Source organism: Zingiber officinale, chromosome 4A (genome assembly GCF_018446385.1).
Source record: "Zingiber officinale cultivar Zhangliang chromosome 4A, Zo_v1.1, whole genome shotgun sequence".
Lineage (NCBI taxonomy): Eukaryota > Viridiplantae > Streptophyta > Magnoliopsida > Zingiberales > Zingiberaceae > Zingiber > Zingiber officinale.
In genome coordinates, this window is record NC_055992.1 from 111,182,813 (window position 1) to 111,201,458 (window position 18,646).

The 18,646-nt window shown below is 39.4% G+C and overlaps 2 protein-coding genes, 1 long non-coding RNA gene and 1 pseudogene across 8 annotated transcripts; 3 read left to right on the top strand and 1 right to left on the bottom strand.

Moving 5' to 3' along the window:
* Window positions 1-204: 204 nt before the first annotated feature.
* LOC121970584 lies at window positions 205-6,498 on the bottom strand. Of its 5 annotated transcripts, none has more exons than XR_006108969.1 (6): window positions 6,213-6,498; window positions 5,051-5,094; window positions 4,060-4,164; window positions 2,057-3,977; window positions 322-590; window positions 205-245 (listed from the first exon to the last, which is right to left on the bottom strand). It is a non-coding gene; the product is annotated as an uncharacterized LOC121970584 (long non-coding RNA). The 5 variants fall into 5 exon arrangements; XR_006108971.1 differs by lacking the exon at window positions 205-245 and adding an exon at window positions 1,165-1,246 and having other exon boundaries at window positions 538-590; XR_006108973.1 differs by lacking the exon at window positions 205-245 and adding an exon at window positions 1,165-1,246 and having other exon boundaries at window positions 544-590; window positions 2,105-3,977.
* A 1,632-nt stretch (window positions 6,499-8,130) lies between these two features.
* On the top strand, window positions 8,131-13,484 carry LOC121970586 (aspartic proteinase oryzasin-1-like). 2 transcript variants are annotated; one of them, XM_042521388.1, is made up of 14 exons: window positions 8,131-8,290; window positions 8,403-8,768; window positions 8,876-8,936; window positions 9,449-9,543; window positions 9,646-9,758; window positions 10,050-10,218; window positions 10,319-10,358; window positions 10,434-10,498; window positions 11,929-12,042; window positions 12,132-12,196; window positions 12,283-12,439; window positions 12,517-12,636; window positions 12,967-13,049; window positions 13,126-13,484. In XM_042521388.1, the coding sequence occupies exons 2-14, from the start codon at window positions 8,406-8,408 to the stop codon at window positions 13,208-13,210; spliced, it is 1,530 nt and encodes a 509-aa protein (XP_042377322.1). In that variant the 5' UTR covers window positions 8,131-8,290; window positions 8,403-8,405; the 3' UTR covers window positions 13,211-13,484. The 2 variants fall into 2 exon arrangements, with proteins under 2 accessions (XP_042377322.1, XP_042377323.1); XM_042521389.1 differs by lacking the exons at window positions 12,967-13,049; window positions 13,126-13,484 and adding an exon at window positions 12,875-12,896 and having other exon boundaries at window positions 12,517-12,749.
* Window positions 13,485-13,983: 499 nt separating this feature from the next.
* LOC121970587 (WRKY transcription factor 6-like) lies at window positions 13,984-16,142 on the top strand. Its single transcript, XM_042521390.1, has 6 exons — window positions 13,984-14,288; window positions 14,367-14,453; window positions 14,532-14,678; window positions 14,812-15,075; window positions 15,167-15,286; window positions 15,382-16,142. Exons 1-6 carry the CDS (start codon window positions 14,046-14,048, stop codon window positions 16,027-16,029), a joined length of 1,509 nt encoding a protein of 502 aa, XP_042377324.1. The 5' UTR covers window positions 13,984-14,045; the 3' UTR covers window positions 16,030-16,142.
* Window position 16,143: 1 nt separating this feature from the next.
* On the top strand, window positions 16,144-18,056 carry LOC121970585 (annotated as a pseudogene).
* The last annotated feature ends 590 nt before the right edge of the window (window positions 18,057-18,646 follow it).

Genomic DNA, 18,646 nt, shown 5'->3' on the forward strand with positions numbered 1-18,646 from the left:
GTTCCATGCCCAACACGTTAGCAAAAGGGTCATGCAGTCTGGAATCGGAAAACCTTAGAAAACTAAGGTTTTTCTTGATTCCGGGATTAACGAATTTTTTTTTACCAAAAATATCCTCCAATAAGAAAAAACATGAAAAAAAAGAAAAAATGTAAAAAAAATATTAAAAAATTTAAAAAATAAATAAAAATTATAAAAATTTAAAAAGTAGCTTGAACTGCTCATTGCTGTGGTACTCATGATTTCTATCAAAAGACATGGTCACAAATTAAAATTAAAATTAAAATAGGAAGAGTAATGGGACAAAAATATGAATAGTACCTCGAATCTGACTCATCAATTTGATAATCATCATTTACAGCTGGGGCCACTTTCAAGTTGCTTTCTGGTGGCTTTGACGAAAAGGATCTGGAAAATGCACCAGCCCCAAAACTACCAAAACTTAGTTGGGAACAATCTGCATTTGTAACCCTGAGATGGTCAGGAATTATTAATGCAGGCCCAGCCTTAGTTTTTGTGTTCCCCTCCCCCTTGTGCACTTAATTGCCTTAGTGTTGCGGCAGTTGAAGAAATCTCCAAACCATCCTCAGCTGTAAAAGAAGTTTGACATGAAAAACAATATGTAAAAGAGGTAAACAATTTTGTGCTAACTGCTGAAGAAATTCATAGCAACAGTATAGATTCTCAACATAAAAACAGAAAGAAAACTAGATGATAGTGTTAAACATACAAGTGCATGTATCATGCATCAAGTCTGTTCTGCCTATCAGAAACAAAATTGCTTAAGAGATCTTCAATAAAATGGGTATTATTCTGTAAACTATATGTTTTCCCTAAACCCTAAATGATCGTGTTAAACATACAAGTGCATGTATCATGCATCAAGTCTGTTCTGCCTATCAGAAACAAAATTGCTTAAGAGATCTTCAATAAAATTAATATTATTCTGTAAACTATATGTTTTCTATTAGAAATAAATACAACTTCAGAATTTTGATGCACGGTATCTAGATAAATAAATAAATAAAATCAGGAAATATCATAATAAAGATAGTAAAGAGATAAACATTTTTAATTGGATCTTGAATCTAAAGACCATATGAAATGATTATATAGAAGCATGTGTAAAATGACTTGAGCAGATACAAAATTCAAAATTTCTACCTCAGTAAAGTTTGTAGCTGCAGACCAATTTTTTGGTCCCAATGAATTGAGTTCTTCATCTTTCACCGCCATTATACTCCGCCTAACATTATAACATTACTCAATCAAAAGGTAATTTAAATATCTTTCACTGTCACTTTCCCTACTACTCTAATCATCTTGTGCAATATAGATCTATAAGCCCATTAGAAGTGCATGCCATCTTAACTATTTTTGTCTGGGTAAGCATTAATTGAAGTTGCAATAATTGTTCACAAGTTGTTTTTTGGTCCTTGTAACTCAAACACGTGTACATCAGTTCAAATGAATTAATAAAATAGTCTCCTAGATCCATCTTGAATTGTTCTAGTTCTCTAAATCTTGTTATATGACTTAATTAACTATCCGCTCAAATTTAGGTCAATATCTATTCCTTCAAAGCAGAAGCAATGGTGGATTGTTAGCCTCTCGAAATTCATGATAGATCATCTACATTTCCAACCCCTATGAAATTTTTGTTCTATTAGATTTAGACTGGCACATTTGCCTTTTACTACATCCATGATGTGTTTTCTTTCTAGTAATATAGACATCAATGTATTTGGCCTCAAATAGTTGGCATTGCCAATGGATAACTGCACATCCTGTTTTCTGATTTCAAAACTTATTTGAATGGAAAGAAGTAGATAAAACCTACTAATGAATGAAGCAGGTAGGATTCAAACCCAAGTTATAAACACAGCCATTTTGAAAGTCCCAACCAAACTAAGTTAGTTTGCACCTTCAGCTACAATTTCTATATAAACCAAATTTCTATCTGTAAAAGCAATAATAAATCTCATTCTCTTAACAAACATAAAACAGAAAAGATATATGACAGGAAAGAGAAGGATCCTAAGTGATTAACTTTTACCTTTATGGCAATTAAATTCAAAATCTACAGATTGGTAGGAATCCATACTCAATAATCTGTCATCGAAATAGGAAGCATCTTCAGACGTTTCAACATCTAACTGCCTTTCTGATGCAGATATGGGTCTGGATTCTATTGCCTGAGGTTTAACACTTGCTCTTCCATCATGGTCTTGGATATCTTTTGAACAAGGATCTATTTGCAAGTCCAAACAAACAACCATCAAATTAGGTGCTGCCAGTTCTGATGGGTTAGTATAAGCTGGTGAAGTTATCTCCATAGTGGTTAACACACTTTCTGCAGGTTGCTCTTGGACTAGGAACCACCCATAATTGGAAATGTGATGATGTTCAGCAGTTCCAATGCCATGGCTTTTATCTGAAAAATGATTAAATTCTTCAAAGGAGTGTCTACCTTTTCTTCTGATTCTGATGTTAGAGATGTAGCAAAGGATTGTTTTGCATCGTGGTTTGACATGTTTGTTATTACCGCACTGTGTGACCTGTAGGAATTTACACTTGCAACAGCAGGCACAGTACTTTGTTTCCCTTCAGGTCTGCCCGTCTGGACAATATCAGCCATAGAAACATGTCCTGGATTCCCTAACTAACTGTTTTGAAAACTAGATGAACATTGCAAAGGTGTAGAAATTGCATCAGCAATTTTTGTTTTATGCATTGTATCTTTAATGGGAGCAAAACTGCTGCAAGAAAATAAAGCAGCCAGTAAGATCACTGAAGCCCCAAAAAGCCAAATCTTTGCTTCAGTAACATTAGGGCAAGAATGAGATCCAGGAAATCAGATTCTCCAGTGTACACTTCTACAGTAAAATCACTTGGCTATCATTAACAGACTATACCTAATAGCTATTGTGGGACTCTGATAAATAGATTGGATGCAATAAATTACCCACTCAAACTGTCCAAAATCCACATATAGATGAAAAGCTAGCAGTCCAGTAAGTCCTGAGAAGCTGAGACATATTTGCCTCCAGGTGGAACTGAAGCCATCATCAAGAAGTAATCCAACGTATTTCAAAAGTTATGATTGGTTTAAAATTTCCAGCTCAAGAAAGATGAGCATGCCTCACAATTTATTTGCAAAGTTGGTCTAAATTAGGAACCTATTAGATAATACAAATCAGCTAAACTAAACCGCTTTGAAAAATCATGTTTTTTCAGGTTCATGTATTTAGAAATCGGGTTCCACTGGGTGGGTTTGAAGTTTTTATATAAAACCACCAAAAATTCCACACCATATCTGAATTTATTGTGTATATCATATAATATGATAATATTGATATAATTTTAGACCAAAATATTAGTTAACTAATCTGTATGGTAACAAATATATGACACTAATTTAACAGAATTGTGGCAGGTTAGCTTAGTAAAATTATGCTCACTTGTGTGTCAGCAGAGAAAATATAATAAAACAACAGAACAAGAATTTGACACCAATGTCATTACAGTTCTTCCAAAATGCTGTGTGTAACCAGAAAAAAAAATGATGGATTAAAAGATGTGAGAAAAACAAATCAGGGAAGAGAATCATCTTTAACAGCAACCAAGCTAAGCAAGTGTCTTCTAATTTTTTTTTAAAAGGAAAAAATAACAACATACTCTAGAAATAATAGGATCAATTTACTCCAATGTCATCAAAAAAGGAAAACTAGAATATTTTTTGAATAATAATAAAAAAAGAGATTCAGACCCTGATCTTGGTTAAATGAGTGGAAATTTTTGCCTTGTTATGAAACGTGCTAAATTTATTCCTGAATATTAAGGAAGAAATCACCTCTCGACAGTTGGTCTTTTTGTAGGATTTATTATTGTTGCCGATTCCACAACTGATGAGACAGGAGCAACAGTAATATCATTTTGTTTCTTGTGCATATGTTTACTTTTATCAACTTCATATTCTATAGAAACATGTGAAAGAGAAAAGGATAAAGGCAAGAAAAAATAACATCATAAAAAAAGGGTAAAACTGTTAAATCATACCAGTCAAACTGGACTGATGATGGCCCCTATGATCACTACTACCCTTAGATCCACGACCTGAATTGGTGTTGACTGTTTGAGATCTAGATTTGGAAACTCTCTGACCTAAAGAGTGAAATAGAATAACAAAAAAGAACAAATTAACAATGAAGTTTTAGCTTCGGAGATCAAATGATAGTTTAGAAATAAGTTAGGAAGAAGCACAAATCATAAAGTTACCATAGTAAACTGATAGCCTATAAATAAGTAATTCTAAAAGTAATTGTGAATACTTTGCAAAGGAGCCAAGCACAATGCATAAGTATAGTCAAAAGTCAATGGGACAATTAGCCAGTGAAACATGGACAAAGTGTGATCACCATCATCATTATCATCAAGCTATTTTTGCCCCAACTACTTGAGTTGGCTACATGAATTTGATCTCTCCATTGAACTATATAGAAAGCCATATCATAAATAATATTCATTTTTCATACCATCTTAATAATATAATTTCTCTTTTTCTTTATCAGCTATTAGAGTTACGTCTAATTGCTGCTACATAGTAGTATTGTTAATTTGATTTCCGTCTAATAATGCATCATCTTAGCATCCTCATTTCTATTACATTAACCTTTTGCACATATCATTTCCTCACCATGCAATATTAGCCTAAATGGTACGCAATGAACATTCAGGATTTCAGAAGGCATTCACCATTTCAGCCACTCACTTTTTATCCTGCTGATAATATGTAACCAATATATCATTATTTAATAAAATCTCTAAGATATTTTAAAAATTACAAAAATATCATGTCCATCCAAGATATCTAAAACACAGAGAAAAGTACTGGAATAAAATAATGACGGCAATATATCTAAAATCAGTTTGAAAACCTATAAGAAACATTAATTATTTAATGATGCTTGAAATAGAATGATCAATAGCAGGTACAGACTAATACAACATGACGTGTGATAATTAATTTTCAAACAAAATATAAGTCAACCTCCTTTTTCTTGTCACGCTTGCTTTTGACCTCCTGAAAAGTATCTGCAACACATATCAAAGGATATTTAAGCAAAAGCTAAAATCAACAATAATTGAGCACATATGCATAAACATTTCATCAGACATGTATTGCTGAACTAGCCATTGTCATTAGCAATACCAACCAACCAAAAACCAAGTCTTATCTCACTGGGTGGGACAAATAGAAGAAAAAAATGCATGAGATTTTAGTCAAGAAGTGAAAGGTAACCTGTTGTGCTTACTCAATATGGTAACTCTCTGGCATATCTTTTTCAAATAATACTTTTCCCTGAAAACCAGTACTTCAATACTATGTATAACTCTTATGGAAGATATTGTTTAGTATAATTCTTATCACTGATACAGTTTAGTTTCTCTTATGGAAGATACTGTTTAGCAAGGAACCTTAACATGATGCAAAGTATTGTCACCATATAGCTGTGAAATAACTGAAAGCCAACTAAAATAATACAAGGTGATAAAATATAATCCAATGAGTTCAAAAGAATAGCTGGAACGCAGATGGAAGCACCTGTTGAGGAACTAGTTGAGGACCAAGTTAAGACAGTTGTAACAGCTTCATTACCAGAAAAACAAGGACCACAAAGGTCTGTAAGGAATCAAAGAAAATTAGATCTCAAGTGGAGTTTTGCAAATTTCCTTCCAGTACATAGCTTCCATGTGCAAGTTACTCTTTTCAATATTCTAAGCAAGGAGATAATATATTCCTAAGATAGAAAAATAGTCAACTTTTTTTTTTCTTTTTGAAAGCGGTAGGTCAAACGTATGTAGATAGCGCAACAGTTAAGGGAAGCATCGCAACCGAACAGAAATTTCAGCCTGACTATTCCTAGTTCCAAGTAACGTCTTTCCTTTTCTTAAACTCTTGCCTTGACTAACAAGTACTAGTATAGCAAATATAACAAAAAGCAGAAAAACAACCCATGTTACGCATTTTAATCATAATTAGCCGCAAGACTTGATTTTTTAGATCAAAGATGAAAAAACTACAAAAGTTGAGGACCATATCCGCGACCCTTTCATCCCAAAAACAACCACGCAGAATCCCCAATAAAATCACAGAATTAGTGAGAATCCATTTGCAATTAGAAGAATAAAGTGACAGCAAGCAAGGGCACCTTGGGATAGGAGGCATTGGACGGCCTCATTAGGGTCCATATTGCACTCGCGCAACATGGCATAGATCTCCGGTTCGGAGCAGTTGACGATTTCCTTAAGACTCTGCACTAATTTCCTCGACCCCGACGAGATCGTCGCCGCCCGCCCGTTCACCCTACCCCCGGTTCCGTCTCCGGCAGCAGTCATCCTTTGTCCCCTTTGTCGGTGCGCTCTTCCTGGAGAAGAGGGAAAGCGAAAGTTCGAGGGGCGCGGCCGTGGACGTGAGTCTCTTATATCATCTCCTCTCCACGCACTTCCACAGCCAAAACCCTCCGTGTTAAATAAATAATTAATTTAATATATATTTTTCTCTTGCAAACAAAAATAGGATAATGCAGATTTGAGATATATCATTTCTCCAAATATTATTTATTAAATGTATAGTTTGTATATATTTTATTTTGAATAATAAATTTCAAATGTGTATCACATGGAGGTAGAGGTTAAAACATTTCGATAATGTATATTTGAGATAATTTTTTAACTAATGAATTTATTAACAATTACAATAGTAATCACTGTCAAACTCATCTCTCAAAACTCAAAGTTCTTTAGGGTGCATTTGGTTCAGGGTTATTCTTGATAACCTTGGTTATCCATCTAAAGTTATCAATAAAAACCTTATTTGGTTTAGGTATTCGATGATTCCCGAGTAATGTTCCATGCCCAACACGTTAGCAAAAGGGTCATGCAGTCTGGAATCGGAAAACCTTAGAAAACTAAGGTTTTTCTTGATTCCGGGATTAACGAATTTTTTTTTACCAAAAATATCCTCCAATAAGAAAAAACATGAAAAAAAAGAAAAAATGTAAAAAAAATATTAAAAAATTTAAAAAATAAATAAAAATTATAAAAATTTAAAAATTTTAAAAATAAAATAAAATAAAATAAATAAATAAATAAATAAAAATAAAAATTAAAAAATGTAAAAAATAAATATATATATATATATAAATAATATAAAAAAATATAAAAACATTAAAAAAATAAAAAAACACATAAAAAGTAAAAAAATATACAAGAAAAAGAAAAGTAAAAAAACATAATAATAATAATAATAATATTATATTTTATTTCCTATAACTTTGATTATGTGATTACCAAGTAATCACATAACCAAGATTATATATGATAACTTGAACCAAATATACCCTTAGTCTCTTTGCTACCTCCATTGCCTTAAACTTCCACTAGTTAGTTTTACTATTACACATCACGTTTATTAAAAAGTAGTTTGATTATTAAAATTGTCATTGTCCATAGTGACAAAGATTTACCATCGTAGTCTTTATTTCATTAAATAGGATCAGCTATCAAAGCCTATGCATTTATTAGATGGCTAGGAAAATAAATAATTCACATGTAAAACTCACAAGGAATTGAATTAACATTTAATTAAAATTTATCAATTGGATGCAGATTTCCTACACGCTACACTCGCTTCCTAAATCGGAAGAGCGATAAGTTGACCGATTCTACCATGCGTCCCAGGATTGCGTGAAAGCCAGCAACCATCAACGAGATACGACAACCAATCAGCGCGCCGGTTCTAGTCGCATTTGCCACGTGTAATTTAAATTTTTTTTATATCCCTATCTTGTGATCGTACGTTACAAGGTGCCTTGCCCAGCGATATTTGATTAATTATGGGGCCCACACAACTTCAATGCTATTTCCCTGGCGGAACCGCTACCGCCCAGTCTGCTACCCAATCGCACCTGTTAGGCGTGCCGCGTGCCTTTCCAGGTCGCAAGATCCACCGTTGCCTTCGTGGCACGTCTTGCTGCTCCCCGTCCAACGGTTGATATTTATCCGATTGAAATATCGGGCGGTAGGTAGAGCATTATCCATCGAAGATATCTTATCTAACGGTTCTGATTGCTTCAACGGAAAGATCCGGCGGCGGATAGTCGATATTGGTCTATATAATAATAGCACGCCCGACGACCAACGCTAGAGCAAGCTCGCTTCTGCCCTTCATCCCACATTCCCACTCCGCTCTTTCCACTTTTCCCCAATATCTCGATTCCTCAAATCGGTTAGTTTAATCTTTTCGCATGATCTTTCTTGCTTGAAATTTGCGACTGGAACCACCTGTAAGTAGAGAAATTTTGGATTTCATCGATTGTAATTTTCGGTTCGATCGTTAGGCGATGGGCATGGGGCGTAGACTTGCAGCAATTCTTCTTCTGCTCCAGAACCTTCTTCTTCTGTCGGCTCTTCCAGCGTCTTCCGATGGTTTGGTCAGGATCGGGTTGAAGAAGAACCCCTTGGATCAGAACGACAGGCTGGCGGCGCGGCTAGTCGGGGAAGTGCGACGATCGAGGGGCCAGAAGCACGGTTTGGGGCTCGGGAACGGGGGAGATGCTGATTCTGACATCATTTCCCTCAAGAACTACATGAACGCGCAGTACTTTGGGGAGATCGGTATCGGCTCCCCCGCTCAGAAGTTCACCGTGATCTTTGATACCGGAAGCTCGAATCTGTGGGTTCCCTCTTCCAAGTGCTACTTCTCGGTGAGTCAAATTTTGTAGTTCTTATTAGAATTAGTAGACAGTTTCAGACGGTTATTGGTTTTGACATGGTTTTACTGTATTATTTTTCCCTTAATTTGTTTGTGCAGATTGCTTGCCTTTTCCACTCGAAGTACAAGTCATCCCGGTCCAGCACCTATCAAAAGAATGGTCATTTTCTGACTCATGTCGCTTGATTTGAAAATTTTTACTTGTTTTAGATAATTTATGCTTTCTTTCTAAATTCTTCCTCCTATGTTGCTTTTACATCGGTTGATCAGTAGATATAAGTGCGATGTTAATTAGAAAAAAGAATTCTTCCACACGTCTTGTCCAACTGAACAAAGGTTCGCCATGGTTCTAGTTGTCTAAATTGGCCAGTAGGTTGCTGAAGTCGTTAAAATTATAAACCTAAAATACATGGGTGAACCGTTTGCAAAAAGAGATATACAACCCTAATGCCAGAGCTGAGCTGGTTGGCATTCAACATTTATTAACTAATCATTTTTGACAACTTTTCAAGTTTATCTTAATTATATTGGAATCTCTCGTTAGAGAACTGTGGCTTCACTATAACACATATATTAAATATAGTCAATGATATTTCATGATTCACAAAAGTCAATTGTATTGTTTGTTTCACATTAGAAAAAAAAAATGCTAACTTTTTTTTCACCAAGCAGGGAAATCTGCAGCTATTCATTATGGATCTGGGTCAATTTCTGGGTTTTTTAGTGAAGACCATGTAACAGTTGGTGATCTGGTTGTGAAATCTCAGGTCTTGATTTCAAACACCTATTCAATTTGTAACATCTGTTTTAATTGAAAATTGTAACAGATTGGTGTTCTTCCATTAATTTAAAGTATACAAATATTTCAGGATTTTATTGAAGCTACTAGGGAACCTAGTGTTACATTCGTGGTGGCAAAATTTGATGGCATTCTTGGACTTGGGTTTAAGGAAATATCAGTTGGGAATGCTGTCCCTGTGTGGTATTTATTTTTCCAGATATAATATTTGTTTATTTACTTCATATTTTATACAACTGTTTTTCTCTTTGTATCTTTTCTGCAGATGTTCTTTTTTTGCCGTTATAAACATTGCTATTGTGAGCCTGGCATTGTTTATCTTATTTTGTTAATGCAATAATGGTGCATATGAAGGATTATTTTGATAAGATTGAATCTAAAGAGGATCCATATTTCTTTTACTTTGACAAAAATTGCTTATGAAGTGAAAGCAAGGTTCATTATTTAATGTTGCCTCTATAACTCTTTCTACAGGTATAACATGGTTGAGCAAGGTCTTGTTAAGGAGCCTGTTTTCTCTTTCTGGTTCAACCGAAATGCTAATGATGGAGAGGGCGGAGAACTTGTATTTGGAGGGGTGGATCCAAACCACTATAATGGCGACCACACCTATGTTCCTGTGACAAAGAAGGGTTATTGGCAGGTATAGTAGTCAGCCCTTTTTGCCTTTTCTAATCTACCTCGTGCCTGATTTTGCATACACCTGATGTCCGAATTTTTTCCAAATATTTTCCTCCTGACAGTTTGAGATGGGTGATGTTCTTGTTGATGGAGAATCAACTGGTATGACTTGGTCCAATTCTTTTCATATCCAAGATCTTATTCTGTTTCCTTATTCGTGGATTGTGTATATTTTAGGGTTCTGTGCTGGTGGGTGTGCTGCCATTGCAGATTCAGGAACATCTCTAATTACAGGCCCAACAGTATGTATAACCTGTTCTTAGTTGACTAAAAATCCCATCTTTCAACTATTTGTTTCTGAAAAGTATTCTCCATGACTGCATCTACTACATGATTCTTTTTAATGATATGTTTATAAATAATTTGATCTTAAGTTGTGATGTTCCTCATTCCATGGTATTGTTTTTTGGCTTAGATCTCATCTCTTTAATTGGGAGGATATTGTTGTTTAGTAATTTGTTTGTTGGATTGAAGAGTGCAATATTTATCCTTATCCTGTCATTCAGCATTTGAAGTCTATTAGCTGTTTAGGGCTATGCCTTGGTAGGAATTCACTGTTAGTGAGCTATTTATGTCTATGTTTGTCATGGATTTTTTGCATAGTTTATATTTTTTCACAAAGAAGGCATATTAGTGATAGACTGATGACCCAGTTCCATAGTTTGAAATTTCCTAAATGTTGCCTATTTAATTTGTGATTGATCAAAATTTTAAACCTTCAATCTTATGAATTTTCTGCATTTCATTTCCTTTTCCTCACTTTCATGTTACTATACTATTTTTTATGAAAACCTTTTTAGGCTGTTGCGTCTTGCTATCAATGTAATTGAAGATGCAACAACAACCTCCAAGCCTTTACTCCACTAAGTCAGCAATGTAATTGAAGATAATGATGGCAATATTTAGTTGAGTTCAAAAATTAGTAAGATATATCTTTCATGAAGAAAGCTCACTAGAAAGGCAATTTATAATTTGAGGTGGTTTGTTTAGGACCCTTTAATGTCTCATTGCATAAATTTAAACAAGCCTAGACCTTGTAGGCAATAAGCTATAATGTATAATCAGATAAGTTGCATCTCAAAAGTCATATTCAAATAACCAGTATAGGTCTTCTGTTGCATGGTATCTAAGTCAGTCTGGGTAATCTTCCCGTCTCATGCAGCTCATGCAATGTTAACAGCCATAATTTGTGAAAATCGAAATATGATTTTTTTTTATCCTTCTATGTGCTCTACAGTTCGGCCCATGGTATCTAAGTCGCTCTGGGTAATCTGCTCGTCTCATGCAGCTCATGCAATGTTAACAGCCATAATTTGTGAAAATCGAAATATGATTTTTTTTTTTTATCCTTCTATGTGCTCTACAGTTCGGCCCATGTTGCGGTTATATGAAATTAATGGCGAATTAACATATTTGTCGCATTGGAGTTATGGATGATGAATGCTGGAAGCTACTAGCTAGTTGCCCATATTTGTCTAAGTTTCCTATGTAATGGTCAAGAGGAAATGCTATTCTTATGCATTTTAATGCTTATGTTTCATGTTACTATTAGATTGTTTGCATATGGCTCTATCCATAGGAACTGTGTGCTGTTTACTAATTTAGGATTAAAATGCTCTTCTTTTTTTCTAGAACAACAATCAATTATAATATATCCGGAAAAATTATGCAGACTGTCATCGCAGAAATTAACCATAAAATTGGAGCTTCTGGTGTTATTAGTCAAGAGTGCAAAGCAGTTGTAGCTGAATACGGCCAACAGATTTTGGATATGCTGATTGCACAGGTTTGCAGCATAGGTTTCAAAAGCTCAATGTGTTCCTTGCTGACTAATCTGATGAATTAAACCATCTGTTTGGCCTGATCATTTTGCAGACTGAACCGGCTCAAATTTGCTCTCGTATTGGTCTGTGCACATTCGACGGAACTCGCGGTGTTGGGTTAGCATTAAATAATTGTTTTATGTTCTGAGTGCATCTTATTTGCTTTTTACAGTGATTCCTGAGCTTTTGCATTTTGCTTGCAGTGCTGGAATTGAGAGCGTGGTGAATGACAATGCTGATGTATCAGCTGGTCTGCAAAGTGATGCCATGTGCACTGCTTGCGAGATGGCGGTTGTATGGATGCAAAACCAGCTGAGACAGAATGCTACTGAAGAACGTGTTCTGAACTACATCAATCAGGTATCGCCATGGTGGATCCTGAACGTATGCATAGAACTATTTGTGTTATTCAATTGATGGATTGATTTTCATTTCAGCTATGCGAACGACTGCCTAGCCCTATGGGAGAATCTTCTGTAGATTGTGGGACGATCTCATCCCTGCCTGGTGTGTCTTTCACAATTGGAAATAAGACATTTGATCTCACAGCTGATCAGGTAAACTTGGTTCTGGCCTTTCCTAATCATACCAGAAATCAATATAATGATTTGCAATCACTCGCACATCCGTATTACTATCAGATAGTGATTTTGGGCTCTCCATCCCACAGGTAGTAATTTGATATGGAATTATACTCGTACATTTCGAATAATAAATATTTATCTAGATTTGTCCATTTATGCATAAAAATTTGACGACCTTTATGGTGCTTGCCATCGTAATTATTGGGAGCAGTTGCTGACGATGAGTTCCAGATTCCATTAAGACTTTCATCTAATTTGCTCCTTCTATCTCACTTTTGCTCGACTTGTTTGCTGGGAGTGCAGTACGTTCTCCAGGTTGGTGAGGGTGCTGCAGCACAGTGCATCAGTGGGTTCACAGCCCTGGACGTGCCACGCGGCCCACTTTGGTTCGTTGATGCTGCATAACATATTTGCTAAGATCACACATCCTTCTTCATGGTTTTCTAACGTTTCAAATTTCAGGATCCTAGGAGATGTCTTCATGGGAGTTTATCACACTGTCTTCGACTATGGCAACTTGAGAGTTGGATTCGCGGAAGCAGCTTAATAGTTCTGGCTGTACAAGGCAAAGACAAATCCACGCATGTATATAAAAAGGGGTTAATAGTTCCTTATCTGCGAACAAACTCTTACTCTTTAGACATTTACTTGTCGTTTGTTGTTCGTACACGTTTCCTAGTTCAGCAGCATAGTCCTGCTCCTTCCTGTTGACAATGTGATGGCCTGCTATAAACAATGGCCAATGCTGTGCTTGTTACCCTGTTTCTGCAGTCTTGTAACTTGACTTTTGTTTGCATAAAAATATATCTATATTAGAACTAGCCCAGTAATAGGATTGGATATAATATGCACGTAACGATATAATATGGAAAATTAGTTGCATTATGGTTTCTAGCAGCCCAAACATGCGGTGAATTAATTTCGTTGACGATTGGTGTGCTTCCAATAAAAGATTAACTGACGATTGGTGTGCTTCCAATATGGAAAATTAGTTGCATTATGGTCTCTCTTCCAAGCGAAGATCTTTTTCCCAGAACCGATGCAGAAATAAGTTGGGCCGGTCCATCAAGTCAACGTTGACCGGTTCTTCCCGGAGCCGCGATTGAACCGGCGCGGCGTAAGGGGCCCGGTGGACTTACCGCTCCTTGAAGCGGTCAGAATCTGATCGCCATTCCCTCCTCGCTTTCTCGTCGTCCCACGACTCCTTTGACTCGCGCTATGGCTCCACGCTTCTCCTGACCTTCGTATCCCACCTCGCCACGGGTCCCGCCCGCTACGACTTCACTACATCTCCCGAGTCCTTCTCTTCGACATTAATAAAACCCGAATCCTCCCCCAAATTCCATATCGAAGACTTCTCCTTCTCCCTAGTCTTCTCCTCGATGGAGATCAGCGAATCGTCCGGAAAGCGATCGTCGTCGACGGACTCCCTGGCTTCTTTCGGCGACGTTGCCAATCCTGATTTCTCCTCTGATGACGTCGAACTTTTCCCCGCTGCAGCGGTGCAGCGCGCGGCGGTGGATTTCTTCGCCAGAGAGGAAAAGAGTAGTCACCCATCCAGATCGGTCATGACAGATCATGATATGCCCGATCTAAATCTGAAGAAAGAAGATCTCGCCATCAATGTGAGTTCGTTAATTTATCGGATACCCTTTCTTTTATCGGATCAACTTATTGTTTGTTGATCTTTTCATCTGAAATAGATTGGTTTCCGAGAATTATTTGCTCCGAATCATCTGGTACTGGGTCGAGCGGCGGCGCACATTGAGAACGAGAATGTTAAGAACGAGGTTAATTGGGATCGATGTTTTCACTAATTCATGTGTGAGTGATATTTGTGATATTTTTTTTCCTTCTTATGGGGCCAGTTGGAATTGGTTCGAGCAAAGCTTGCGCGTTCGATAGAGGAGAACCAGCGGCTGAGGGACTTGCTCACCGACAAAACCCACAAGTACGAATCCATGCACGATTACTTCGTCAAGCTGTTGCAGGATCGCGACGCGAAATCTCATCAGGTGGGATTTTATTTTTATTTTATTTTATTTTATTTTTAATTTTATAATATCATCTGCAATCGCCAATCAAAATCGCAAATTGCTGGAATTCGATCGTTTCGTTGTTCAATTTGAGTACCTCCTCTTTGACCAGGTCGACAATGAAATAGTAGATGTGCGAAGAGAGGAGGAGCAAGAGCGAGCCGGCGGTGCCACCGCTGTGCCGCAGCAATTCATCGAGCTCCGATCGAATTCTCGGACGCTGCCTAAGGAAGAGTTACACGACGCTAATCTCGCTAATCTCGACGCCGAGGAGGTGCCGAGTGCCAAAGAAATGGTGAAGCAACAACAACCGGACCACGAAGCAATCATCAAGAAGGCTCGGGTCTCTGTTCGAGCTCGATCCGAAGCAACCATGGTACTTGCACTAATCCTTATACCTCCAAATCGGTAAAATCGATCAACTAGATCGTAAGCATTTGATTCAATTAGATATTTGATTCAATTAGATAAACGACGGCTGCCACTGGAGAAAGTACGGCCAAAAGATAGCAAAAGGAAATCCCTGTCCTCGTGCTTATTATCGCTGCACCATGGCGAGCGCATGCCCATGCCCTGTTCGAAAACAGGTAACCTTGGGATGAATTGTGATTTTCCGCGCCCATTTTTCGTTCGATTGGAGCTTGTTCTTTGAAATTTCGACTTGTCTGTGGTGTGTGTACAGGTTCAACGGTGCGCGGAGGACAGGACGGTGTTGATAACGACCTACGAGGGAGCTCACAACCACCCGCTCCCTCCGGCCGCCACCGCCATGGCGAGGACCACCTCGGCGGCCGTTTCCATGTTGTTGTCCGGCTCCACGTCATCTGCTGCCGAACAAGCATTGATCAAGTCTGGAAACGGCAGTCTGCTCGCTCAAGCAATCCTGCCTAACTCCTCGTCATCGACTTCGAGCGTCGCGATGATTTCTGCCTCCTCCCCTTTCCCGACCCTCACGCTCGACCTCACCGGCACTCCCAGCTCGCTTCGCCAGCAGAAGCCGCTGGCGATGCCCCCGTTTCAACTTCAGTTTCCCAACTGCGGCGGCGCCGCCGCCTCTGTTTCCTCGCCGCAGGTTATCGGCGGCCACCACTACTCGTCCCATTTTGCCGGGTCGCAGATGTCAACAGGCGGCAGTGCCGGCGCGGAGAGTCTGAAGCCGAGGTCTCTAGCTGAGACAGTAAGCACCGCGACCGCTGCGGCGATCACCAACGATCCCAACTTCGCCGCCGCGATCGCCGCCGCCATCTCCTCCTACATGCACCGTAAAGGCGATCACGTCGGCGACGCTCAACAACAGGCGACAGGGAGTGAATCAAATAACAACTATTGAAGATTAGCGATTTCATTGATTCGTTCAATAATTATCGCTGATTCTTGTTCTTTAATCTAACTATCTAGGAACAAAGACAGGATATAGTTAGTTGGATCATTTTTCTTCCTCAAGTCAAGTCCATTATATTCTTAATTTATCGACTCATTGTGGATAGTTCGTTATGTGAACCCATAAACCTTATCCACATTAAACCGCTCCTGCCACTAGAACAGCAGCCCATGGCGGGTCTGCTGCTTCCCCCTTCCATTGTCGCCGTCGCTTCACCGGAAGGCCTCAAGCCAATACGCGGCGACATGATCAAGATCGGCCTTGTCCACGACGCCGACCCCACCGCCCGCCCGCTCGACGGCCTCGGCCTTACCTCAAACGCCGGCAGCCTCGCCCACTCGCCTCTCGTCTTCGAACGCATTCCCCACCGCGACGCATTCGCCTGGAATGCCATGATCCGAGCTCTCTCCCACAGCCGCAACCCCGAAAAAGCCCTCCTTTTGTACTGCCAAATGCCGTTCGAACCGCGGATGCTCAATTCATACACCTTCCCGTTCTTGCTCAAGGCCTGCGTGGCTTCGCCGTCTGCGGACACCCGGCAAGTCCATTGCCATGTCGTCAAGCACGGATTCGCCGCGGAGGTGCACACGGAGAATGCGCTCCTCCACACCTATGCGAGGTCGGGGCGCGTCGACTTCGCTCGCAGGGTTTTCGATAGAGCCGTGTTCCGAGACGCCGTCACCTGGAACTCCATGATCGATGGATACGCGAGGAGTGGCAGGCTGAACAGTGCTCGGCAACTGTTCGACTTAATGCCGAACAGGAATGTCGTATCCTGGACGACGATGATCGCCACGTACGTCGAGAGATGCCTCTATAAGGAAGCCTTGGAGCTCTTCCGGGCAATGCAACTGTCGGAAATCAAACCGGACGTCAAGGTGCTCACTTGCGTGCTTACTGCGTCTGCCCACCTTGGTGCGTTGGATCAAGGGAGATGGATTCACAATTACGTGAGAACAAAGCGCTTGCGATTGGATGCTGCTCTGGGATGTGTTCTGGTGCACATGTATGCAAAATGTGGCGAACTCGAAGAAGCAATTAGTGTGTTTACCAAAATTACTGAGAGAAATGTTGCTGTGTGGACTGCAATGATCGCAGGGTTTGCTGTTCATGGATTTGGAAGGAAGGCTCTTGATCTCTTTGTTGAAATGGAAGCTGCCGGAATTAAACCGAATCACATTACCTTCACCAGTGTGTTGACAGCATGCAGTCACGAAGGATTGGTGGAAGAGGGAATAGCCATCTTCAAAAAGATCACAAGAGGTTACAATATGAGCCCATCGATGGAGCACTACGGATGCATGGTTGATCTCCTCAGCAGAGCAGGAATGTTCAAGGAAGCAGAGGACTTGATCTATAAAATGCCTTTCAGACCAAATGTTGTGGTCTGGGGAGCACTGGCCAATGGCTGTCGGATTTACAAAAACGTTGAACTCGGGAAGCGTGTGGGGAAGATATTAATTGAACTGGAACCTGAACAGAGTGGTCGATATATGCAGTTGGCTGGCATTTTTGCAGCGGAAGGTAGGTGGAATGAATCCATGGCAATGAGGAAGCTGATGAAAGAAAAGGGAGTTCCCAAGCTTCCCGGGTGCAGTTCAATCAGCGTGAAGGGAAGCATTCATGAGTTCACTGTTGGAGACCGATCACATCCTCAGACAAAAGAGATTTATGCGGAGTTGGAGAGAATTTTGACAAGGTTGAAGGAGGAAGGATATGTTCCATGTATAGATAATTTGTTGCTGGATTTGGAGGGGAAAGAGAATGAGACTGCAACTGGATGGCACAGTGAGAAATTGCCATTGCATTTGGATTCATTAGCACTGAACCAGGAACATCAATTCGGATAGTGAAAAATCTAAGAGTGTGTTCCAATTGTCATACTGTGAGCAAGGTCATTAGCAAGGTTAATGCAAGACAGGGTGAGGTTCCATGTATTTGTAAATGGCACTTGTTAATGTAAAGATTATTGGTGAGTTTTGCCAAAGTAACACCACCTCCATGACCAGCTCTAACCTCTAAACAAAGCTTCTCAGCACCCATCTTGTAAGGATCTCATTTTTTTCAATTATCTTCTTCATCTGATAGTGATACGGTGCATAATAGTGGGGTCTGATAAAGTCAGACAGTCAAAAGTCAAGAGGACATGACAGTCAGAAGTCAAGAAGGCATGGCAGTCAGAAAACCAAGGGACGGGGTAGTCGGCGGTTAGGGAAAGGAGATGTAGGACCATGGGATTACATCAACAACATGGTTCCCAGTCGGGTCCTCGCAGATCAGGACTCTAGATCATACACCCTGGTCTAAAACATGGGGGGTAGTTGGAGTAATATCTGACCTGGACCCGACTGGTTGGATTCTCACGGCTCGGTTATATCCAGGCCTGATTCTCTCAGTGAGTTAAATCCTGATCAGTCAACCCCCGGTCGGCTCCTGAACAATCTCACCACAACTCCCGACCCCCCAAGGTTTGGGGCAGGTGTTATACCCAACATAACAGCCTGAGTTGCCCCATCCATTCCCGGTCGGGCCATAAGGTCGGGGCAGAAGGCGCTACACGACAACA